The 26,833-nt window shown below is 43.0% G+C and overlaps 2 protein-coding genes across 8 annotated transcripts in view; one reads left to right on the plus strand and one right to left on the minus strand.

Annotated features, from left to right (window-relative positions):
- Positions 1–536, plus strand: part of LOC138757882 (evC complex member EVC-like) — a 60,417-nt gene extending 59,881 nt beyond the window's left edge. For all 6 annotated transcript variants that reach the window (XM_069925943.1, XM_069925942.1, XM_069925948.1 and 3 more), the window contains one exon: positions 134–536. In XM_069925943.1, the coding sequence (XP_069782044.1) occupies positions 134–142 (9 nt within the window). In that variant the 3' untranslated portion in view covers positions 143–536. The remainder of the gene's footprint in view (positions 1–133) is intronic.
- Positions 537–1,757: 1,221 nt separating this feature from the next.
- The window catches only part of LOC138757884 (dihydropyrimidinase-related protein 1-like), a 67,399-nt gene continuing 42,323 nt past the window's right edge, over positions 1,758–26,833 (minus strand). For both annotated transcript variants that reach the window (XM_069925951.1, XM_069925950.1), the window contains exons 8-14: positions 25,847–25,967; positions 24,275–24,431; positions 22,600–22,741; positions 21,651–21,821; positions 21,286–21,465; positions 9,499–9,664; positions 1,758–5,045 (exon numbers count right to left, since the gene is read on the minus strand). In XM_069925951.1, the coding sequence (XP_069782052.1) occupies positions 4,954–5,045; positions 9,499–9,664; positions 21,286–21,465; positions 21,651–21,821; positions 22,600–22,741; positions 24,275–24,431; positions 25,847–25,967 (1,029 nt within the window). In that variant the 3' untranslated portion in view covers positions 1,758–4,953. The remainder of the gene's footprint in view (positions 5,046–9,498; positions 9,665–21,285; positions 21,466–21,650; positions 21,822–22,599; positions 22,742–24,274; positions 24,432–25,846; positions 25,968–26,833) is intronic.

A 26,833-nucleotide genomic window follows, 5' to 3' on the forward strand; every position in this document is an offset into this window, starting at 1 on the left:
GCATTTCAATATTTTACCCCTTTTTTGTATTCTCACTATCCTGGAGAGTGACATGGTTGGTTATTTGAGTATTCTTTTGAAAAATATGAAATCCATTTTATCTACTAAATGCAGGAACAACATTTCTTTACAGCTGTGGTGAATTCCACAAGAAATTTGGTCCTTCACCTATGTTGCACAATAAATGGAAGTGAAAAGAAAAAATCCTGTCCCAGGGAGGAAGCAAAATCTAAAACCTTCCAATCAACTTTATATTTGGAGTTGAAAACAGAGCAGACAGAATTATGTCTGAAAATAAGGGAATTCACTGTACAATAAAAGTTGTAAAACATTTTCAACTGTGAAATCTCAAAAGTCAAATGTAAATAATATTTTGCTATGAAGAATGCAGTTTGATTTCTCCTGCACTTTGACACCATTTTAATCTAAGCTGCCACCTTACAAACTGGCATTTTGTTTTTGGTACTCAAGTCTAACTCAAAACTTGTACTCTAAAATAATGTGATTTTTGTAAAATAAATGTCTGAAATAAATAATTGGTTTTGAGTGGACTCACTTACGTTGGTTTTCTGAAAGGGGTCATTCCAACATAATCATCTCATCCTTCAAGGAGGGAAGAGCTTAGAGGCACTTCTGGTCAGGATTTAATTCTGTGGTTCTCAACTTTCTTTCCACTCACATACCACCTTAACAATCCCTTACTAATCACAGAGCACCTAAGGCATAGGGAATACTTAAAGTGGTATGTGAGTGGAAAGAAAAAGATTGAGAACCACTGATTTAATTCTATGAGTGCGATTTTACTGCTAACTGGTGGTAAAACATGAAGGCCAATTAGAATTTTTTTTCCTGAATTTCTTTTCCTTTAGAGAAATGCCTAACTCACTCTTGGAAACTATGTGGAGCAACTGTCTAAATTCAGAACCTTGTGAACAGGAACCTGAGCACAATGCAGCAGAATCTTTGCATCATTGATCATGAACTTTGCTGTAAAATAATACCTTAGCTAGTTTAGATTGTAAAACTTGCCTGTTTAATTTCTGACAGCTTATAAAGCAGGTCATGGCCTGTTGAGGCTAAATTGCATCTGTCACTGTCAACAGCGTACTTAAATCCTACATAAAAATTCCACTTGTTATGCTTCAAACAATTGAAACATAAACACAAATAACACCATTAATTTTACAATAAATATTGCAATATCTGAAAGGCTAACAGCTAGAGAAGAATCAAGTTGGTACACTATTTGCATAAACAGCATGGTTAGCATAGCGGTTAGTATAAGGCTATGCTAGTGACCTGGATTCAAATCCTGCGCATTCTCTGTGACTTGGATGGGTTTTCTCCCACCCTTCAAAACATGCTGGGATTGTAGGTCATTTGGTGTATTTGGGGGCATGGGTTCGTAGACCAGAAAGGCTTGTAAATGTGCTGTGTATCTACATTTAAATTGTAATCGCTACATTTTTCATCTATAATACTGCAAATAATTGCTAAAATCCACATCTTTGCATTAAGGTGTGGAGCTTAACGTTCTGTCCTGAGTTATTACCGGATGTATTGACTAGCAATTCACCCTGAGAAAGAACTCCACTTATGACAAGTCCCTACTTTCTCAGAGTAAAACAGCAATAATGACTCAGAATACAAGGCCAAATGTTAATATTGGCACTAACGGCAAAACACCATGGTTCACAATTCTAAGAGCTGAGAGATAATAAATAGCCAAAATCAGCAGAATAGAACTTTGATGCATCATTTATTCTCAGGTTTAAGTGGAGATTCACAACAGCAGAATACTCAGTTTGAAATATCAAGTACAAATGTATATGAATACATTGGTATCAAAAAGTTTTTAAAAATGTCACAGCAACTTAAGATTGAAAGATGTCTCCAATCCAGAATAATATTTAGTAGCTGCCACCCTTCATTGGTGGGACATGACCATATCAGTTCAAATAATTCATCTCAGTTTTATTTTGCTAAAACTCTCATTCTTAAGCCTTTTCTGAAGTAATGAAAAAATATCAGAAATGGTAAAGCTGAACAGCAAACCAAAGGAACATGAAACAGGTCTCATGATTACAAGCCAAAAAAATCACTACAAAAACTCCAAAATTGATTCATTTTTCATCAATTTCACTCACTATTAACACTGTTGGGTTACTATAACTGAGTAACTAATTCTTAAGTGTGTGTTTCAATCAATGTCTATCCTATAGTAAAACTGAAAGCCATTGAGGATTCAATGCTTTGCACATTTATAGAAGTGTTTCAGTCTTCCTGCTGCCAATTAGATTTTTTCCTGGCATTTCAAAGTATCACACCAGTTTAGCTATGATAAATTCTTGGTGGTTTCTTCAAAAGGGTTTTTTTTTAATGATTCTTTAGACAAGGGGCAGTATTGGATCTCCTATTAGGGAATGAGAGGTCAGGTGACAAGTTTGTGTTGGGGAACACTTTGGGTTCAATGAAAATTAAACTATTAGTTTTAGGTTAACTATTAAGAAGGATAGGGCTGTGCCTAAGATTGAGTTTCTTGATTGGAACAAGCCTAATTTCGAGGAAATGCAAAAGGTTATACAAGGTGTGAATTGGGATCATTTATTTTTTGGTAAGGATCCTCCAATCGGACAATGGAGGATATTCAATGGGGAAATTTTGAGAGTACAGAGTCAGTATGGCCCTGTGAGGATTAAAGGAAAGGTTAGAAAATATAGGGAGCCATTGTTTTCAAGGGATAGTGGGAATTTGGTTCAGAGGAAGAGGGATGTGTGCAATAGGTATAGACTGCAGGGAATAAGGTACATTAAAAGTAAAAGAATAGTGAGGGATAAAATTGGGCCCCTCGAGGGTGGGCTATGTGAGGAGTCAGATGGGGCATATTTTAAATGATTTTTTTCTCCAATATTCACTAAGGAAGCACAGAAAACTAGTAATGAGGTCATGGAGGAGATGGTACTGGCTATTTTAAAGAGAATAAAGGTGGATAAATCTCTGGGTCCTGACAAGAGGACCCAGGGCTTTGAGGGAGGTTCGTGTAGAAATTGCGGGGGCTCTGTCAGAAATATTTAAAATGTTATTAGCCATGCTAATTAGCCTTGTTCCAATCAAGAATCTCAATCTTAGCCAGGTGCTGGAAGATTGGAGGGTAGCTCAGGTTTTCCGCTGTTTAAAAAAGGCTCTAAAAGTAAACTGGGTAATTATAGGCCTGTGAGTCTGATGTCAGTGGTTGGTAAATTAATGGAAAGTGTTCTTAGAGATGAAATATACAATTATTTGGATAGTCAGGGACTGATTAGGAGTAGTCAACGTGGTTTTTTGCGTGGTAGCTCATATTTAACACATCGTATAGAATTTTTCAAGGAGGCTACTAAGGTTAATGAAGGGAAGGCTGTGGATATTGTCTATATGGATCTTAGCAAGGCCTTTGACAAGGTTCTGCATAAGAGGTTAGTTAGGAAGATTCAATCATTAACTATTAATGTTGAAGTAGTGAAATGGATTAAACAGTGGTTGGATGGGAGATGCCAGAGAGTAGTGGTGGAAAATTGTTTGTCAAATTGGAGGCCTGTGACTAGTGGAGTGCCTCAGGGATCCGTACTGAGTCCATTGTTGTTTGCTATATATATTAATGATCTAAATGATTGGGTGGTAAATTGAATTAGTAAGTATGCAGATGATACCAAGATTGGTGGTGTCGAGGACAGTGAGAAAGGTTTTCAAAGCTTGCATTGGGATATAGAGAAGTTAGAAGAGTGGATAGAAAGATGGCAGATGGAGTTTAATACTGATAAATGTGAGGTGTGGATAGAAAGATGGCAGATGGAGTTTAATACTGATAAATGTGAGGTGTGGATAAAAAGATGGCAGATGGAGTTTAATACTGATAAATGTGAGGTGCTACATTTCAGTAGGACTAATCAGCAAATGTCATACACATTAAATGGTAGACAATTGAGGAACACAGTAGAACAAAGCGATTGAGGAATTCTGGTACATAATTCCCTGAAAATGGAGTCACATGTAGATAGAGTGATGAGGAAAGCATTTGGCATGTTGGCCTTCATAAATCAGAGTATTGGTCGCCGAATTATAGGAAAGGTATCAACAAAATAGAGTGCAGGGATGTACAAGAATGTCACCTGGGTTTCAGGGTTTGAATTACAGGGAGAGGTTAAACAGGCTAGGACTCTATTCCCTGGAGTTTAGAAGATTGAGGGGGGATTTGATATTTAAAATTATGAGGGGGACAGATAGAGTAAATGTGAATAGGCTTTTTCCATTGAGAGTGGGGGAGATTCAAACAAGATGACATGGATTGAGATTGAAGGGAGAAAAGTATAGGGGTAATTTCTTCACTCAGAGGATAGTGGAATAAGCTTCCGGCCAAAGTGGTAGATGCAGGTTCGATTTTAATATTTAAGGAAAAGATGGATAGGTATATGGATGACAGAAAAATGGAAGGTTATGGGCTGGGTGCAGGTCAATGGGTCCAGTTGAGAGAAAGTGTTCAGCATAGACTAGAAGGGCCAAACTTGCCTGTTTCTGTGCTGTAATTGTTATATGGCTATAAAAATCAAAATTGCATTTCATGGGTATCATGCACTAAACTAAACAGTTTAGTTACTATACTAAACTAGTTACTCTAACAGCTAAAATGTGCATAGAATCCTTATTAAATTACAAGGAGCATCTCTAAACTGCATTGCTAGTAAAGCGGCATTCTAAGGGGTGTGAAACACAACTGTGTGGTGGCCAACTCCAAGCAAAAATACATCACATAATTCACCTCATTCTATAGGACAAACAAACGCACACACATACATACACACACTTTGTTTCATTTCTTTTGCGAAATACCAGTGTAAGCTGGTTTTCCAAACACTAATAACCTTGTAGGTAGATAAATTGTCTGCATCAGCCATCAGCAGCTCCACCTTCGAGCCTTGGTCACCCTAAGCTGGTGATGTTTGAGCGGCCACCAGGTGGATTCACAATGCGATGTCCAGACCGACGTGGAATGTTGTCATCAAACTGAGCACCTGATGCATATAAAGGACAGAGATTGGTCAAAATTGATTCATCTTATTTGTTTGGAGGCATTTTTTCTTAAAAAAGCAAAAGGTAGCAATGTTGCAAACTCACACTTCAAGAGACCAGGGTAAAGCCTGATGTCAAGAGCTGTGGGTGTACAGCTTGCAGGTTCTCTCTGTCACAGCGAGAGTGCTCTGGTGTCCTTTTGCATCCCAAAGGCGGCCTGCTAAGTGGATTGTTTAGTTTAGGATACCAGATTTAGGTATCTGCTCTACTGCTGTAATTTCCTCAACAATGGAAAAGCAGAAGCAGCACAAGGGAAAAGACCATTTAAATACCGCCGTTCAGAACCATCCAAATGAAACACTTCTTGAAGTATAATCTATGTTAGTGAAAATGACAACTAGTTTGAGTATGGATATGTGATCCTGGCCAAACAATCTACTATAGAAATGGTTGAGGAACAATTATTACCCAAGGCACTAAGGATAAATGGTACTCTGGGATCTTTTAGGTCCACCAGAGAGGAGAATGGACCTCATTGTTACAGATGCTACAGGTACAATAAAGTCAGGAAAGGGGTTTGCACTTTTAATAAGGACAGACATAACAGCAGTGCTTAAAGGTGATCGTCTTTGGAGGTCATCTCATGAAGCTACATGGGTAGAACTTGGAAACAAGAAGAGAAAGATCACTTTAATGGGGCTGTATTATAAGCCTTCAAATTCTTCTTCTTTCTTTGGCTTGGCTTCGCGGATGAAGATTTATGGAGGGGGTAAAAAGTCCACGTCAGCTGCAGGCTCGTTTGTGGCTGACAAGTCCGATGCGGGACAGGCAGACACGATTGCAGCGGTTGCAAGGGAAAATTGGTTGGTTGGGGTTGGGTGTTGGGTTTTTCCTCCTTTGCCTTTTGTCAGTGAGGTGGGCTCTGCGGTCTTCTTCAAAGGAGGTTGCTGCCCGCCAAACTGTGAGGCGCCAAGATGCACGGTTTGAGGCGTTATCAGCCCACTGGCGGTGGTCAATGTGGCAGGCACCAAGAGATTTCTTTAGGCAGTCCTTGTACCTTTTCTTTGGTGCACCTCTGTCACGGTGGCCAGTGGAGAGCTCGCCATATAATACGATCTTGGGAAGGCGATGGTCCTCCATTCTGGAGACGTGACCCATCCAGCGCAGCTGGATCTTCAGCAGCGTGGACTCGATGCTGTCGACCTCTGCCATCTCGAGTACTTCGACGTTAGGGGTGTAAGCGCTCCAATGGATGTTGAGGATGGAGCGGAGACAACGCTGGTGGAAGCGCTCTAGGAGCCGTAGGTGGTGCCGGTAGAGGACCCATGATTCGGAACCGAACAGGAGTGTGGGTATGACAACGGCTCTGTATACGCTTATCTTTGTGAGGTTTTTCAGTTGGTTGTTTTTCCAGACTCTTTTGTGTAGTCTTCCAAAGGCGCTATTTGCCTTGGCGAGTCTGTTGTCTATCTCATTGTCGATCCTTGCATCCTTGCATCAAGCCTTCAAATACTCAAAGGGAATTGGAAGAGCAGATGTGAAGGGAAATTGCATCTTGCTATAAGAATAAAGGAGTAGTATTACTGGGAGATGAACATCCCAAACAGTGAACCCATGATACAAAGAGCTTGGACGGGGTGGATTTTGTTAAAAGTATTCAAAAGATTTCCTCAATCAATATATTGAGGGCCCTATGGAATACTGGCCATCCTCTTTGGGAAAGAGATACAGCAAGTGTCTGAGGTGATGGCTGGTGGTGGGTTCCAGTGACCATAACTCCAATAGTTTTTAAATTTCTATGGATAAAAATGGGACTGGTTTGCAAGTTAAGGTCCTTAATGGGGGCTTGGCTGACTGGAACAATTAGGCGGGAACTTGCAAAAGTTGATTGGTAGAGGATGATTGCAAGCAAGAGGATGGATGTAAAGAAGGATGTTTTAAATGGGGAGTTAGCAAGAGTTCAGACACTGCATGGTCATCTTAGGGTGAAGAGAAGGCTGTTAAGTTTAAATATGGTTGATGGATATTAAGGTTTTGGACAGGGAAAAAAATAGGCTTAGGTCAGATTTGAAAAAGTACAGAAAGTTTAGGAGTATGCTTAAAAGGAAAATCAGTTGCACAGAAAGAAGACACAAGATGGAGCAGTCAGACAGGATAAAGGAGAATCCCAAGAAATTCTACAGGTATGTTAAGAGTAAAAGGATAGCTGGAGAGAGAATTGGTCCCATTAAAGATCAACAAGGACATCTTTGTGCAGAGCCACAAGAGATGGGTGGGATTTTGAATGAATACTTCTCATCAGCCTTCACTGTTGAGGAGATCACGGAAGCCAAGGAATTGGAGGAAACAAGGTGTTGGACCAAGGAGGAGGTCTTTGCAGCCTGGGAGCATTTTAAAGTTAGCAACATCCTTGTGGGGAGCTGGGGAAGAAATTGTAGAGGCCACTGCTGAGATATTTACATCAAATTTGGCCTCAGGAGATGGGAGAGTGTCTAATGTGCCATTATTTGAAAAGGGCAGCAAGGAAAAGCCTAGAAACTACAGGTCAGTAAACCTGATGATAGTGGTTGGAAAATTACAGGAGGGGATTCTGAAAGACAAGAGCTGATGGCATTTAGATTGTGAGCAACCTTTTGGAGGTAGTCAGCATGGATTCATGTATGGTAGAACAGATCTTACAAATCTGCCGTTTGCAGGGTCCGCTCCCTCCATGACACCCTTGTCCACTTTTTCGTCCCCACCAATCGTCTCCTTGGTACCTACCACTGTGACCACAAGAAGTGCTACACTTATGCCACACCTCCTCCCTCACCACCAGTTGGGGCCCCAAAAGTCCTTCCAAATCAAGCAACATTTCATTTGTGAAGTGGTTATCTACTGCATCCGGTGTTCCTGTTGTGATCTCCTCTACATTAGAGAGACTGGACGGAGACCAGGAGATTGCTTCTTCCAGCACTTTAGCTCTGTCTGCCACAATAGCAGAGATCTATGAGTGGCAACCTATTTCAATTCCCATGGTCTCATGCATTGCCAGACTGAGACAAACTGCAAATTGGAGGAAAAGTACCTTATATTCTGCCTGGGCACCATCCAACTTGACGCCATTAACTTCTACAGTTTCTGTTAGCCTGCCTCCACCCCCACCATCTATTCCCTTCCCCTATTCCTATTTCTCCTTTCCTCTAGTTCTGTCTCCCTCTCTTTCTCTTCCCCCGAGCTCTTCATTCACAGAGCCACCCCCTGACCCAATTAATTCTCACCTTTCCTCTCCTGTCCTTCTATCCATGTCCAACTACCACCTTTTGTCTGTTGGCCTGTGCTTTCTCTTCTGCCCTTTCTGCTTTGTGCTCTTGAAGAAGGGCTCAGGCCCAAAACATTAGTTACATATCTTTACCTCCTGTGGATGCTGTGAGACCTCCAACATTTTTGAGTTTTCATTATAACAGGATCCAGATCAGTTGGGTAGGTAGGTCAAGGAGTGGCAAATGGACTTTAACTCTGATAAGTGATGCACTTTGGGAAGTCAGACCACTGCAGGACATGAACAATGGTAGGGCCCAGGAGACTGTAATAGAGCAGAGACCAAGAGGTGCTAGTGCATAGTTCCATGAAAGTGGCAACTCAGGTGGATAAGGTGGTGAAGAAACACTGCCTTCATTGGTATAAAAGTTAGGGACTCATGATTCAGGTGTACAAGGTGTTGATGAGACCACACCATACAGTTGCAGGGAAAATTCACTAGGAGATTGCTGGGGTTGGAGTGGTTGAGTTATAAAGGGAAGTTGGATAGGGTTCAGTATTTATTCCTGAGTGCAAAGGAGGCTGTGGGGTGACTTTGAAATCATGAGGCACATGGATAAAGAGAATGTTCACCTTTTTCCAAGGGTAGATGATTTTAGAACAAGAGGGCATGGATTTAAGGGGAACGATTTTGGAGGGACCGAGAGGGATTTTTTTCCCTCTCAGGGCCGTCTGTAAATGGAATGAGCTTCCAAAGGAAACTGTAGAAGCAGGCATAATAACAATATTTTAAAGACACTTGGACAGATTTATGGATAAGATGGGCTTGGAGGGATACAGACCAAGTGCAGGCAAATGGGATCAGCCCAACATACAATATTGGTTGGCATGGACTAGTTAGGCCGAAGGAGCTTAAAAGACAACACCACCGATAGTGTAGGAATCTGTTGGCACTGTACTAGAATGACAAATTTAATTGTGCACATCCCTCCTCATACAGTTGCTCCCTCACACCAATGATGCAGGTGCTTGATTTATTATATCTGTTATTGAACAAGGACATGAGAAAGGTGAGCAAATAACTTGTTCTAAAATAATGATGAATACATCATTATGCACTGGCATTTAATTCTCCTCCCAAGAGCAGGACACCAATAGATCATTACACAGGCACAAAGGTGAGCTTTCCATTTTTCTCATGTTATGACATCTCACCTGATAGACTAAACCCAGACTGATGCAGGTTCCGCACTGGTGGGGGATGTGTTTTCGTAGGGGACGACTTGGTTGAAGGAGCTGGGGTGGCATACTTGGGAGTAACTGGGAGTTCATACACAGGACCATCATACATCCCTCGGGACACTGGATGCAATTCTGTTGACTTGGTAGAGATCATCAACGAGCAGATGCATTCAAAGATAGGACCAGAGAGAGAGGAACAACGTTACTTACAATCCCGCTCTTTATTGTTAATAATTGGACACATTTTTCACTGTTAATGCACAAGATTTAATCACAGCATTAAACTTTTAATATTGTCTGTCAAGAAATTAAATTCTAAGGTGTTCAAAATATGTTGTGGTGCATTTTTTGAAGGAAACATGATGGGAAGCAAAATGCACTAAACAACATGGATGCAAATCACCTGGCAATTCTGAATCTTCCAAAAAAAAAGTGCTATCACCCAAGAAAGTCATAAATATAATTTAACGCAATTAATATGAAGCTGTCACAACTGCCTTACTCAAATGGCTCATCTCACTATTCAACCAATATAACACTGATTTATTATTGTGTCTTGGATTCATTACCAGAGATATCCAGGATTTGTTCTCTGCATCTCAGCCTCAATTCACCAAGGACTTGCAGCAACCTTCCGACATTTGGCTTTGAACAGAACTGTACTTTCTCCACGTTAAGATATCCATTTAACCACATCTTTGTAATAAACCTTTCCTTGTGTTAATTAATGTGCGTGCTTTGGCTGTTGCTGGAGACCTGAGCTCTCACTGCCACTGTTTACCCTTGTATATTTACCCTATCCACAGATGTTCTACACTTGTAAATCTGGACCATTTTTCTGCTCCATTCCAGAAACCACGTAATCTTGAAATTTTACATGTTGTTTCCTTCTCTGCATCATTTGACATTGTGCAAGTGGTTCAAAGGCCAGCTCTTCGCTGTCTCTTCATGAGGTGCAATGCCAAAAGCTCCATCCCTTTTTCTCCCTATTGAACCTGTGTGTGCAGCCAGTGAAAGTTAGTTTTGCTGAATACCTTAATATTCCACTCATCACTTACTGTTCTTTTGGATCCTGCAACTCAGTGGTTTTCAAACTGCCCCCCCCCCCACCCGCCAAACTCACATTCCACCTTAAGTAATCCCTATGCCATAAGTGCTCTGTGATTAGTAAAGAACAGGCGGACGAAGTCTGCAGCATATCCATCAGCTCCAATCTTTGTGGTTTTCATGCCATTAGAATTAGCTAGTTGATTTGTGGTATCGTGTGCTTCTTGGAGTGCAATATTAAGTACATGTTAAACAAATACACGCACAGGTGTCTTCGCTCAGTGGGCCACTTTCCAAGATTGGACTCATAATCCACTTAACACCCATAGGAATGAAGATCATCATCCTTGACCTGGAGGGATAGCCACCACCACCACCACGTGGGTGAAAAGAAAAAGTATGAAAACCACTGTTTTAATCATGCTTAATTGACTTGTTATGTGGACGGTTTCATAACCCCAAAGGAAATGGGCCAGTGACAATTGTTCTCAAGCAAAATATTTCAGTAGCAATTAGGTCTAGAGTAGTGGTTCGCAACCTTCCCTTCCCACTCACATACCACCTTCAGCAATCCCTTACTAATCACAGGCACAAGGATTGCTAAAGATGGAATGCGAATTTAGGGGGCAGTTTGAAAACCACTGCTACAACTGAACGGACTGCCATTGGCCCTCTCAGTATTTGCCTTAGAAAGTGCATTTGCTTATAAATAAGGTAATTCAAGCTCTTGATAGATACACAGCTGAGGGGTAAGCTGAAGAGTCATTTCCCCATAATTACCCACATGATTACTCCTTACATCCATCAGACCATTAAAAAGGTGGTGCCACCTTCATCTGCTGTGGCCTAGTTCTCTCTGTCAGTTCTCTGCATTTCTTTCCTCCCCAACTCTCCTAACGTTTATGAACTCTCTCACCTTATACTTATGGACGCATTCTGAAGCTTTCAGTCCGGGTGGCCTTTCTACTCTGAACATAACCATCAGCATTTGACTCTGATGTCCATTTCTCTTTTTTTCCTCTGATCCTCATTTTCAATGCAACTCACCAAGAAGCCCCTACCATTACAATGTGAAATTTCCACCCAGATGGCATTTCAGTCACTTGATCATGACATTTATAAAGCAAACCACACACTCCACTACCTTTGATGCTGTTGATGCTCTTGGTCTTTCTCAACCCATAGTTATAACTCTTCTTTACTACTTTTATTTCTGAGGAATGAAATACTGAACATCTATGGTGAAAAACAAATCAATCTGAACTCCTATTGCCAGGTTAAAATGAAGCACGATGGAGTCCAGTTCTTCATTAGTAAAAATGATCAAATGCTATCCACAAATGCAAAGATAATTCTTCATGATTAAGAAGTTACCTTACCCTGCCTCCAATCTCAACTATACAACAGGTTTTTACATTTGCACTGGGAATATGAAGATGATCTATTTTTTACCTTTCCCCACCTTAACTATTCACTGCTGCTCAGACCTGAACCTAAATCTTTGAGGTTCTACCTCATCTCCTACTTGCGCTTAAGAGACTGCTTTCCATTCCCTTGATACTATTTCAGTCTGACCTTTGTGAAATCCAACTGATAGTTGTTAACTGTTCCACCTCCTCAGGTTCTCTCCCCATTCTAAATTGGTCATCATCAACTCTCTCCTCAAAATATAAATCCTTAACCTTATTGTCTTTGCAAACTACAACCCTAGTCCTAACCCCTTTTCGTACCCCAAGACCTATTGTATTATTTTGTCCCAAATTTGCACTAACGATTCCTGCACAAATCCCTTCTGCCCTATCATCTCCATTGCTGTAAACCTTATCCTTGCCATTGTAAGCTCTAGACTTGATTCTAATTTTGTCTCGCCACTACCACCACCCACTCCCCACCCCCAGTTTCCATATACACAGATCTTCTGCACAGACTTTGTGTTGTTTTGCTCTTAACTCACATCCAGGTTAGTACCAGCTGATCTCTGCTTATTTCTAGTGTGTCTAAATCTTCAGTGATTTCCCTCCCAGAATCCCAAATGCAAGCCTATCCACCTTCTACAAAACCTCTTCCAGCCCAAAAGGTCTCCTCACTCTATCTCCTCACTCAAAAAATCCTAGTTTTCAGACACTCCAGCACCAAAACTAACAGGTCATAAAGCCACCTCAGCTGTCTGGCTTTCAGGTATATTATGGCTATTCTGTACCTTAAATCCATCTGCCTGCACTGGCGCTGCATCTATTGACACCAACATTCAAATTCAACGCATGGAAAGAATGGCCTAAACAGGTATCTGGGTGGCTGAATATTTGACATGTTACACACATCACTTTGGATAGGCTTGGCAGGGCATCAAAGCTTACAGCAGTGGTTCTCAACATTTTATTTCCACTCACATACCACTTTAAGTAATTCCTATACCATAGGTGCTCTGTGATTAGTAGGGGTTTGTTTAAGGTGGTATGTGGGTGGAAAGAGAAAGTTTGAAAACCACTGCTTTAATTGTACCTAATTAACTCTTTATGTGCACGGTTTCATAACTCCAAAAGAGATGGGCCTGTGGTGATATGAAATTACACCACTAGGTCACCAGGGGTCATCCCAGTGACCTTGTATATAAAGCAGTCCAGAGCTACAGTCTAGCCCTCCTGGTTTGTCTTGCAGAGAGACAAGACCTTTTAGTGTACATATTAGTTTATTAAAGCTGTCTTATACTCGCACTGCTGTTGTGGTTATTGTCAATACAATTTAATAAACTAATATGATAGCTACTAGGATGGTAGCTGCTTCTGCTCCAACGCGCATTCCCGACCACCTGGAGACTCTTCCTGAGGAATGGAATCTGGGGACAACTAGCACACACGTGCATCCAAGGACAGAGATGGTGAGGGACCACTGTACTGGAATCGTGGTGGAATGGAGGGAAGACCACAGAAGTACGATAGGGCAGGTAAGAAATGGCCAAGAGCCCTGCCTGCCCATGGGTTCGCTGGTACAGGCACCGCTGACCCTAAACCTTGGTCCAATTAGAAAGGGGCCATTACAAGTGCAGGTGGAAGGATCTCCACAAATCGAGCTCCTGATGTACAGAATTCCCAAACACTCCAGAGCCAGGGAAAGCAGACACCGCTACCATCACTCCCCCAGCAGCAGTTTCCCCAGTACCACGGAGACCTGATACTACCGCTGGGATCCCCCCTAAGCCTGCTGCAAATGTCCCAAAGCCTGAGACTCAGCCAACAGCCCAAAGCACCCAGGTTACTCCTCCAGCAGACACAAGCCCCACAGAGGCTCTAACCAGCAGCTCCCAGTACCCCTTAGGCTACACCTAAGGGACCAGAGACTGCAGCTGAGCCATGTGCTGCGACCAGGCAGGCTGAAGCTCGACCCCAGAAATCCCGGAGCTGGCATGCACTTCAGCTGCTAGCAGAGATGCTTTCTGAATTATGTGGAGGATGCTGAGGCATCGGATAAAGAGCTATTAATGCTGCTGTTAGTCCAGCTGGGAGACCACCCTTACTCAGGATGCCAGGTCCTACAAAGAGGCAATGAGCATTTTACAGAGGCATTACAGTAAGGGGCATAGAGAACTCCAGTCCCGGTACAGGGTCATGACCAGGTCACAACAAGTAGGGGAGTCTGCCAGAGACTTTATACTCTCTCTGAAAGACCTGGCGAGAGGCTGCAATTTTAAAGCAATATCAGCTCAAGAGTATGCGGAGGACCTTATTAGGGACAGAATTGTTATGGGCATACGGTCCACTGAGATGAGACATCGATTGCTGGAGAAAGGAATGGTGGGGCTAGATGAGGCAGAGACTATTCCAGAAGCTTTAGAAAGCACCAGGAAAGAATTGGAGGAGTACTCACAGGACCTTGGGGCTGGGACAAACGTCACACTGCTGGACTCTCTAGCCCCACGAAAAGAAAAGTATGCTGCCTCACAGCAATCCACAGCAGGAGCAGCACACCCTGAGGGTCCAAAGTGCTTTTTCGGTGGACAAAGAAAGCACCCCAGAGCCCTCTGCCCTGCCAGAGAAAATGTCTGTTCCAACTGTGGAAAACGTGGGCATTATGCAAGTCTGCAGAAGTCCCAAGGCCACAGCCAAGGCCAATTCTCATGCTAATGAGAGGCGGGAAAGTTTTTTTTTCTCCACAGACAAACAGAAGAAGAAGAATGCCATGTGCAGCCGGCCATCTTGGACAAATGCTACAAAGCAGAGGACACAGTCTTCAGGAGATGAATATGACGCCGAGTACTATCGGATGGAAGGACACGAATTTAAAAAGCTTCTTCCAGGCACCCGAGGAAAGGAACCTAACATACAACAGGGACAAATGCGTCTTTAGCACCAGGAAGTTGCCAATCCTGTGCTACATAGTGCAGAACGGGAAAATCAGCCCACACCCAGCCCGTATGCAACCTCTCCTAGACCTCCCAGTCCCACACACGCTGAAAGCACTAAAAAGGTGTTTGGGGCTGTTCGCTTACTATGCCCAATGGCATACAGGGCCTGCCCACTTATAAAAGCCTCAGTTTTCCCACTGTGCCCAGCAGCCACCAGAGCATTCAGGGACATTAGGGACCATATCACAAAAGTTACCACGCGGTCCATAGATGAGTCGATCCCGTTTCAAGTAGAAACGGATGCATCCAATGTGGCTCTGGCAGCCACCCTAAACCAAGACGGACGACTGGTGACCTTTTTCTCGTGAACCCTACAGCGGTCAAAAGTAAGACACTCAGCAGTAGAGAAGGAGGCCGTAGCCATTGTGAAAGCTGTAAGGCACTGGCGACATTATGTGGCATGCAAACAATTTACCCTCATCATGGACCAACTGTCTGTGGATTTTATGTTTGATAACCAGAACAGGGGGAGAATTAAGAATGACAAAATCCTGCACTGGCAGGTAGAATTTTCAACATTTAACTACAACATTCTATACTGCCCCAGGAGACTCAATGAGCCCCCGGACGCGGTGTCCAGGGGCACTTGTGCCATCCTTAACCTCACGTCCCAGTTGCAGAACGTGCACAATGAGCTGGGCCACCCGGGGGTCACTAGACTGTTTCACTTCATTAAAACCCAAAACCTCCCATTTTCAGTAGAGGAAGTGAGGTCAGTGAACAAGAGCTGCCCCATCTGTGCAGAATGTAAACCGCAATTTTACCAGCCAGACAAAGCCACCCTGTTAAAAGCTACCAAACCTTTTGAGCGCCTCAGTCTCAATTTTAAAGGCCCGCTCCCGTCCAATAATAGAAATGTCTATTTCCTAAACGTAATAGATGAATATTCCCGTTTCCCCTTCGCAATCCCGTGTTCTGATGTATCAGCAGCCACTGTTATAAAATGCCTCCAACCCATCTTCACATATTTAGGTACCTGAACTACATACACACAGACAGGGATGCTGCATTCATGAGCACAGAAGTACAGCAGTACCTGCACGATAGAGGGATTACTACCAGCCGCACTACAAGTTACAATCCCAGGGGGAATGGACAAGTCGAAAGGGAAAATGCCACTATCTGGAAAACGGTCCTCTTGACCTTAAAAACAAAAGACCTGCCTGTTACTAGATGGCAAGAAGTGTTGCCAGAAGCCCTACACTCTATACGTTCTTTGTTGTGTACTGCCACTAACATGACCCCACATGACCGTACCTTTTCTTTCACAAGGAAAGCCACGACGGGCACAGTGCTGCCTAAATGGATGATGACACCGGGACCTGTTCTCCTCCAGAAACACTGCAGACCCCACAAAGCGGACCTGCTGGTGGATCAAGTGGAGTTGAGGCACGCGAACCCTCAGTACGCCTTTGTCACATTCCCAGATGGAAAAGAAGACTCGGTGGCCACCAGGGATTACGTGCCGGCCGGATGTGTGAACAATGCCGAGGAACCACAGATGTCTATGGATCAACAACAAGGAGCACAGCAGCAGTCACTAGAACAATCGTCCATCGAGTCATCCCAGAGGACTATACCACCCACCCCGGAAATCAGGACCCTGGGCACGCCCGCCCCACAAAATATCACCACCCTAGACTTGATGGCAGGACCTAATCCCATACTAGAGGATTCCCAGCCCACACGGCCACATGGCCATCTAATACTTCCCACTCCTACACCTCAACCAAGAAAGGCCAAAAGGAAGACTGCACTCCCCACCCCTATAGCACTACCGAGGAGGTCCAGAAGGCAACGGAAGCCACGAACAATTTTGGACTTATGAACTTACAAACAAGGGAAGGAGAATGGGGGAGGGGGGGAATAACAATTTTTAAAGGGTGGGGGGTGAATGTGGTGATATGTAATTACACCACTAGGTCACCAGAAGTCATCCCGGTGACCTTGTATATAAAGCAGTCCAGAGATACAGTCTATCCTTCCAGGTTCGTCTTGCAGAGAGACAAGACCTCTTAGTATACATATTAGTTTATTAAAGCTGTCTTATACTCACACTGTTGGTGTAGTTATTGTCAGTTCAATTTACTAAACTAATATCATAGCTACTAGGATGGAGGCTGCTTCTGCTCCAACACACATTCCCGACCACCTGGAGACTTTTCCTGAGGAATGGAGTCCGGGGACGACCAGCACACATGTGTATCCGAGGACAGAGATGGTGAGGGACCACTGTACTGGAATCGTGGTGGAATGTGGGGAAGACCACAGAAGTATGATAGAGCAGGTAAGAAATGACCAAGAGCCCTGCCTGCCCATGGGTTTTCCGGTACAGTCGCCGCCGACCCTAAACCCTGGTCTGATCAGAAAGGGGCCACTATGAGTGCAGGTGGAAGGATCTCCACAAGTCGTGCTCCCGATCACCACGTATGTGCAGAATTCCTGACCACTCCAGAGCCAGTGAAAGCAGACACCGCTACCGTCACTACCCCAGCAGCAGTTTCCCCAGTACCAAGGAGACCTGACGTTACCACTGGAATCCCCCTAAGTCTGCTGCAAATGTCCCAAAGCCAGAGACTCAGCCAACAGCCCCAAGCATCCAGGTTACTCCTCCAGCAGACACAAGCTCCACAGAGGCTCTACCAGCAGCTCCCAGTACACCTGGGTCTGCCCTTGCTACACCTAGACCCAGAGACCACGTGGAGACCGGGAACGACCCCCGGGGTTCCCCCACATTACCTAAGGGACCAGAGACTGCGGCTTAGCCATGCGCTGCGACCAGACAGGCTGGAGCTCAATCCCAGAAATCCCGGAGCTGGTACGCACTTCGGCTGCTAGCAGAGATGCTTTCTGAATTACGTGGAGGGTGCTGAGGCATCGGATAAAGAGCTATTAATGCTGCTGTTAGCACAGCTGGCAGACCACCCTTACTCCCTTATACAGGATGCCAGGTCATACAAAGAGGCAATGAGCATTTTACAGAGGCATTACAGTAAGGGGCATAGAGAACTCCACTCCCGGAACAGACTCATGACCAGGTCACAACATGTAGGGGAGTCTGCCAGAGACTTTATATTCTCTCTGAAAGACCTGGCGAGAGGCTGCAACTTTAAAGCAGTATCAGCTCTGGAGTATACAGAGGACCGTATTAAGGAGAGAACTGTTCTGGACATATGGTCCACTGAGACGAGACAACGGGGCTCACCCCCCACTACACCTTACAAAGAAACAACACTGCAGCCTGTCTGTCCTAAACATAGAACCCCCTCCTCTGTTCACACACCTGACCCCAGAATGCACACCAATAGCCACAAAGAGCAGGAGGTACAGCCCGAGGGATAGAGGTCTGCAGGCTACTACAGGAGGGCATCATAGGGCAGGGCACTAGCCCCAGGAAAGCCCAGGTGGTTGTCATAAAGTCAGAATAAAAACTGTGCATGGTAGTGGATTACAGCCAGACAATCAACAAATTTACACAACTAAATGCCTACCCCCTGCCACGCAGAGCAGACATGGTCAACAACATTGCGCAGTATAAGGTGTTCTCCACCAGAGACCTGAAGGTGGCATACCACCAACTGCCCATTAGAAACAGCGATGGCATTTACACGGCATTTGATGCAGATGGCAGGCTGTATCAATTTCTGTGACTCCCCTTCGGTGTCACCAATGGAGTGTCCCTGTTTCAGAGAGAAATGGACCAAATAGTAGATGAGTTCCAACTGAAAGCAGTGTTCCCCTACTTAGACAACGTGACAATCTGTGGCCACAATCAGGAGGATCATGACACAAATTTAAAATGCTTCTTCCAGGCAGCCGAGGAAAGGAACCCAACATACAACAGGGTCAAATGCGTCTTTTGCGCCAGGAAGTTGCCAATCCTGGGCTACATAGTGCAGAACAAGGAAATCAGCCCAGACCCAGCCCATATGCGCCCTCTCCTAGATCTCCCAGTGCTACACACGCTGAAAGCACTAAATAGGTGTTTGGGACTGTTCACTTACTACGCCCAATGGGTCCCCAACTACGCTGACTGGGCCCGCCCACTTATAAAAGCCTCAGTTTTCCCACTGTGCCCAGCAGCCACCAGAGCATTCAGGGATATTAGAGACCATATTGCTAAAGCTACCATGCGGTTCATAGATGAGTTGATCCCATTTCAAGTAGAAACGGATGCATCTGATGTGACTCTGGCAGCCACCCTAAACCAAGATGGATGACCAGTGGCCTTTTTCTCATGTACCCTAAAGGGGTCAGAGGTAAGACGCTCAGCAGTAGAGAAGGAGGCCCTAGCCATTGTGGAAGCAGTAAGACACTGGCAACATTATGTGGCATGCAAACACTTCACCCTCATCACGGAACAATGGTCTGTGGCTTTTATGTTCGATAACCAGAACAGGAGGAAAATTAAAATCCTGCGCTGGCAGATAGAATTGTCCACATTTAACTATGACATTCTATACCTCCCCGGGAGACTCAACAAGCCCCTGGACATGCTGTCCAGAGGCACTTGTGCCATCCTTAACCACACGTATCAGTTGCAGAGCTTGTACAATGAGCTGGGCCACCCGGGAGTCGCTAGACTGTTTCACTTCATTAAAACCCAAAACGTCCCATTTTCGGTAGAGGAAGTGAGGTCAGTGAACAAGAGCTGCCCCATCTGTGCGGAATGCAAACCGCAATTTTACCGGCCAGACAAAGACACCCTGATAAAAGCTACCAAACCTTTTAAGCGCCTCAGCCTCGATTTTAAAGGTCCATTCCCACCCGATAATAGAAATGTCTATTTCCTAAACATAATAGATGAATATTCCTGTTTCCCCTTCACAATCCCGTGTTCTGATGTATCAGCAGCCACTGTTATAAAATGCCTCCAACCCATCTTCAGCATATTTGGATACCCGGAGTACATGCACACAGACAGGGGTGCTGCATTCATGAGCACAGAAGTACAGCAGTACCTGCACGATAGAGGGATTACTACCTACCAGCCGCATTACAAGTTACAATCCCAGGGGGAATGGACAAGTCGAAAGGGAAAATGCCACTATCTGGAAAACGGTCCTCTTGACCTTAAAAACAAAAGACCTGCCTGTTACTAGATGGCAAGAAGTGTTGCCAGAGGCCCTACACTCTATACGTTCTTTGTTGTGTACTGCCACTAACATGACCCCACATGACCGTATCTTTTCTTTCACAAGGAAAGCCATGACGGGCACAGTGCTGCCTAAATGGATGATGACACCGGGACCTGTTCTCCTCCGGAAGCACTGAAGATCCCGCAAAGTGGACCTACTGGTGGATCAAGTGGAGTTGAGGCAAGTGAACGCTCAGTACGCCCTTGCCACATTCCCAGATGGAAGAGAAGACTCGGTAGCCACCAGGGATCTCGCGTCGGCCGGATGTGTGAACAATGTGGAGGAAACACAGATGTTTACAGATCAACAAGGAACGCAGCAGCAGTCACTAGAACAGTCGTCCATCGAGTCACCCCAGAAGGCTATACCACCCACCCCGGAAATCAGGACCCTGGGTACGCCCGCCCCACAAAATATCACCACCCTAGACTTGATGGCAGGACATAATCCCATACAACAGGATCCCCAGCCCACACAGCCACATGACCAACCAGTACTTCCCATTCCCACACCTCCAGCAAGAAAGGTCGAAAGACAGACCACACTCCCCACCCCTATACCACTACCGAGAGATCCAGAAGGCAACGAACGGAAGCCACGAAAAATTTTGGACTTATGAACTTACAAACAAGGGTAGGAGGATGGGGGGGGGATAACAATTTTTTTAATGGGGGGGGTGAATGTGGTCATCCCGGTGACCTTGTATATAAAGCAGTCCAGAGCTACAGTCTAGCCTTCCAGGTTTGTCTTGCAGAGAGACAAGACCTCTTAGTGTACATATTAGTTTATTAAAGCAGTCTTATACTCGCACTGCTGTTGTGGTTATTGTCAGTACAGGGCCAATGACAATTTTTCTCAAGCAAAATATTTCAGTAACAATTGGATCTAGAGCAGTGATTCTCATCCTTCTCTTCCCACTCACATATCGCCTGAAGCAATCCCTTAATCACAGAGCACCGATGGCATAGGGATTACTTAAAGTGGTATACAAGTGGAAAAAGGTTGAGAACCACTGGGTTACAGGGAGAAGGCTGGAAAGTGGGACTGAGTGGGAAAATGATCAACTCATGATTAAATCGTGGGGCAGACTCGATTGACTCGATTGACTTATGTCGTAGATAAGCATCAGTCATCCGCTTCTGTGAGCATGTCCACATGTTCATAATTACTCACCTTGTTGCGGATTTTAATACGCTGGTAGATATATTCAGGGAATGGTTTACGGGGAATGAAACGGCCTGTTCCTTGATTTACATACAGATTCCCGTCTTCCAGGACAATATTTCCTTGACTGATGACTACCAGTGGAGCTCCACGGCACTCCATGCCCTCAAAAATATTGTATTCCACAGCCTGGCACAGAAACACATTATTAAGAAAATAGCTGATGAATTTTTAAAAATCAATTATAAAGAATAACTATTTTACTGACACATTTACCAGAATTCATCTAGTCAAGATCTTATGGATCACAAACAAAAACTTCATTTACTTTATAGTTTCATAAGGTCCCTCCCACTTGATAAGGGATTTCTTACCGAGCGATGTGTTTTGGCAGAGATTGTTTTAAAGGTGTCTGGGTCCCAGATGACTAGGTCAGCGTCAGATCCAACAGCTATCCTTCCCTTCCTTGGATATAGGTTGAAGATTTTGGCAGCATTGGAGCTGGTGACAGCAACAAATTGATTCTCATCCATTTTACCTGTGGCCTTTGAACAAATAGGAGAGTTCCAGTTTACAGTCAAGCTGAAAGTACAATAGCAGCCCAATTTCAATCCGCGGTTGTCATGGTAGCTCTAAGCGGAACTATCCAACAGTCCCATTCCCTGCCCCTGCCTGACACTGCAAATTACTCCCCCTTAAATGCCCTTCCCAATTCCTTCTTGATGTGTTTTTAACCACTCTTACAGGTAGTAATCCAGTGAGACAATATTGGTTAATCAAACTAAATTTAGTCCGTTATTGCCCCATTCACCCATCATGTTCACATACAAAAGGGGAGTAATTCATCTTCCCCTGTATACATTAAAGATGTCATGTCAAGTGTGGTGCATTCCACATTTGATATTAAACGTAGGTATGAGAAGATCCTGCAAGGACTAAATTAAATGAAATGGACAAGTCTGTTTCTGTATCGCATGCATGAAATGCTGCATTGGTGCAAAGGTCAGACAACAGTTAAAACAATAAATAGGCTACAACTTGCACATTGATTTTCACTTCCTCATTAACTGCATAAGAAAGACATACAAAAAAATTAAGGGACGATTGTTACATTCTCATGAAAGCATGTGTCAGCTAAGGTACATAAGATATATAAGTTACCATGACTTCCCTGTCCTCCTTTCCTTTCACATAAATATCCCACTCAACGGCACTCTATATTTTAGAACCCATCAGATTTTATTTTTTTATTGCTCTAACAGTAGAGATTATTTTTAAAATCCCCATTAATTACTCATTGACCTTCAAACAGCAATAACCTACCACAGCTTTCTCCCAGATAATACTCATTCTTTCTTCAATACCATTGGTGCCTTCAGGAATTAAGGAGAAGTTATCTTTTCCAATGGCTTTCTGAGCAGTGGTAAAAGTACTGTGGCCACTTCCTGTCACCTCCAGATCACCACTAGAGGAGAAAAATACCATCATTAGCTGTTTGTAAAGCAGCAGGCTTGCAAATCTTGCAATTTTTAAATTTAGACTCCACAGCAAAGGGCAGCTCTCAACATTATTATTAAAGAAATCCTCCCTCCCACAAGAGCTAAAGAATGTTTCTTCACTTGCTGTTGCCAGTTCAAAGGGAACCTATTTTCCAGACGTTGTGATGTTATCGGTGCGGACTAGAGGTGCCGTAATGGCCTGTTTCTGTACTGTAATTGTTATAGGGTTATATCAAACTGGCTTGTTAGCCAATTATAGACTGCATTCCAGGAACCTAAAAGAACATTTAAAAGCATTTTTTTTTTTAAAAGCTATACAAAGTTCTAATCAGATTTTAAGCATATATAATTGAGGGAAACATAAATAAACTTTTATGGAGTTAAAACAAAATTGACCTTTAAATATTATTGTTAAGTGGTAAAATACACATCAATTTGACACACAAACTACTGGAAGAGCTCAGAGGTCTGCCAGCACCTGCAATGACAGAGGGGTGGTCAAAGTTGCAGATTGAGATCCTGCAGCAGTTGACAATTTTTCTCCCACCACCTTTTGACCTTTTGAATTATCTTGGAGGACCTTTCCTGGACCCAACACACGAATGCCATCATGAAGAAAGCACGTCAGTGCCTCTACTTCCTCAAGAATTTGCTGATGTCTAGTATGACATTGAAAACATTGGCAAACTTCTATAGATTTGGAGAGGAAAGTGTGCTGACTGGCTGATTCATGGCCTATTATGGGGGCACCAATACTTCTGAGCAAAAAGCCCTGCTTTGGTAGTGGACACAGCCTAGTACACCAGAGGCAAAACTTTCCAAATCCTCAAGATAATCTACATGGAACACTGCTGTCAGAGAGCAGCAGCAATCATCAAGGATCCACACTACCCAGTCTGTTCTCACTGTTGACATAGGTGCCACGGGGCTCATATCACCAGGTTCAGGAACAGCTGCTACCCCTCCACCATCAGACTCCTCAAAACAGGATCCCACTGGTTTGTAATTAAGAAAGTCCCAAGTCAAAAATCGTTGACTTCAACGTAATGAGTTGTAAAAGTACTTAGCATCAGTAACCATGGGCTTGCTGGAAAGTTGGATGGTGTAAGTATAAGTCAGGGCTCCTCATTCAGCCTGCTAACTACACACATTTAACATCGATGTCAAATAAGATGTGATACTCTTAAAGACAATGAAGAACAGCACAAAAAAAAAATACTGAATGGTTTGAGAGCCCACAAAGCCACTTCTAATCAAGCTGATAAGAAGCAGGCAGAATACTGCTGCAATCTATAGTCCTGTGAAGTATTATATTTTTTTAAAAGTTAAACCAACTCTTGCAGGGTTAATTACTTACCTATAACAAACTAAATACGCATTTAAATTCAGTGTTCTTATTCCAAACATTGATCGTTTGAAAGCAAAATAGAAATTGGTCTCTGACACTAAGTGCCTTGGGTTTGCCAAGTACACATGTCAAACTGATGTAACTCTCCTACCAGGCTAATAGTGAACTCAGGTGGTCAGGTGTTGTGGGGTCAGGACTCAGTGGTGGTGATGCCACAAAGGCCGCAGCCTTGGCCCAATTTCTGCTCCAATAATGTGTTCCATCTGTCCCAAGGCTTGCAGTGATTGGCTCTCCAAAAACTACAGCACCTGTTAATAAAGGAACATACAGAATCTGGCATTGGAGTCCTCCAAGTCTATTTCCTGCTAAATACCATTCAATGGTTTTATTCGTCAAAAAAGTAAAACCTCAAAATATTAATAAAAAAAGAATTATTTTTCTGCTTGAATATACATCAATAATAGTTACATTTATATTAGAGGTGATCGGTTTTCAACATTCCCTTGAAACACAAATATACACATTTTTGACAAACTCACAATCTAACCATAATGGCAATCTTGGGGGGGAAAAAAACACATGAAAGTAACTAATGAGAAATGGCCATTCAGCTCATCATCCCTTCTTCCTTTACATCCTGTCAACACTTTATTCTACTATCAGCCCTAGATCAGTTACCTCTGAATCATAATGTTATGGGGAAGGCTCATCTCATGCTCACGTACAAAAATTAAGGCTGACTCTTTTCAGTCGAGCATCATGTAAGTGATTCATGGCCTATTATGGGGGCTACAATACTTCTGAGAAAAAAGCCCTGTACAAGATTTCAGATTAAGGCATAGACTCTGCTCTCAGATAGTTGTAAAATAATTTGTAATCCAAAATTTCTGGAATAGATTCATTTGCTCTTTGTGGAAGTTTATTGGGCACAGATTGGCAGGTTTTTTTTTCCTTACATTGCAACACTCAGGAAAGCTCAGAAATGCTTAATTTACTGAAAAAAAAAACATTAGTTATCCTGGGAACGATTTGAAAGACACTGTACAAATGTGAGTCTTTAACTTCACTATCAAGATTATCTTGTTTTAAGTGCAAATTCTATTTAAGCTAAAGAAAGATAATTTTGGAGATTTTTCTAAATTTGGCAAAATTATAAACTTCACAGCAGCAAAAGGATTGTTAGTTCAAGTAGACATATTAATAGCTTGCAGATGAGCAATCAAAAAGGCAAATAAAATGCTGGCCTTTAATCTAAAAGATGCTGGCATGTGAAGAGGAGGGGTTTTGCTTCAGCTACATTGAACATATGCTTGTGTCGATTTGGAATCCCTCCCATTTGGGCAGCGTTCCTCAAGAGGGATGCAGTATAGTATCTGCTAAATGGTGCCAGAACAGAAGGTTAAATGACAAGAATGAGTCACATCAGCTTGGCTTTGATTTCCTTGGCTCTCTCTCTTCTAACATTGAAAGATAGCCTGCATTATTGTGTATTTCCAGAAAAATGGACACAGGGCCTCATTTTAACCCTGCCTGGCCTCTGCAATGTTTAAATTATTAACTGTAAAACACCTTTGCAAATTCACTGTTGTCAGATGCATACATAGATATTTTTTAAGTAGACAAGTGTGATTTTAATATAATGTTGGAGCACAATGGCTAAAATATTGCAGGGATGATGATCTGAATTCTCTGAGAGCAAGTTTGGAAGATATGCACTCTTTACCTTTCCTCCTGGCTTGGGCAATCACATCTGCTGCACTCTTACTCATCACCTTGGTAATGTACAAGGGACAGTTGATACGATTGGCAATGGTGATGGCACGGTAAACAGCCTCAGCCTCCAGCTTTGAAAAGAGCACCCACACCAGCAATTAGAACCATGGAACACTACCATGCAGAAACAAGCCCTTTGGCCCATATAGCCTATGTTGAACTATTTATTCCACCCAGACTCACTTAGAGTGCAAATTCACAGAGTAAATAAGTCTTAATGATATTTAGCAATTTTCTATTCCTTCCTATTATTGCAATAAATTTATAAACTCTCTCTGCATTCGGTTGTACCAGGGAACACTCAAGTTTTTTTTTAAACTGCTCTACTTGTGATGTTAACCATACAGGTGCCATCATTGCAACAAAACAGTAGGCTTAGACAGTAAATTCACAGACAAACTGAATACTCGAGCAATTATATCTTGGGCCTCGGAAGATTGAATTAATGTAATGCATTATGGACTACAGTGTTATTGTGAACTCAAACCCTTCAGAGAAAGGAGCAGTGTCCAAGACATGAACTTTGTATCTAGTCTTTTTGATCTGGAATGTTGGAAAGACCTTTTTTAAAGCTTTCCTGCTCTTATGGCTCGACAAGTTCTGAAATTGGTTTAACAATTACATCAGCTACTTTCATCTAAAATTTAAATATCATCATCAAGTAAGAGGTAATGGGCACTTGCAGATCTAAAAAAAAAATCATTCTCGCGATGAAACAACAGTTAGACACAGCAGTTTTCAGTTACAAGGCAGCTGCCTGCATCTGCCCAATTCAGACTTAAAAATTAAACACAGCATTGAGTTACAACCAACACAAATGCACAGAAACTTGGTATCAAATTCCAGTTTAAATATGTACTCTCTAATATTTATTGATATACTCTGTAAGTGGAGACTCCAGTGTATGGTTATTGTTTCATCTCAGGGAACAATCTTC

Source organism: Narcine bancroftii, chromosome 3 (assembly GCF_036971445.1).
Source record: "Narcine bancroftii isolate sNarBan1 chromosome 3, sNarBan1.hap1, whole genome shotgun sequence".
Classification (NCBI taxonomy): Eukaryota; Metazoa; Chordata; class Chondrichthyes; order Torpediniformes; family Narcinidae; genus Narcine; species Narcine bancroftii.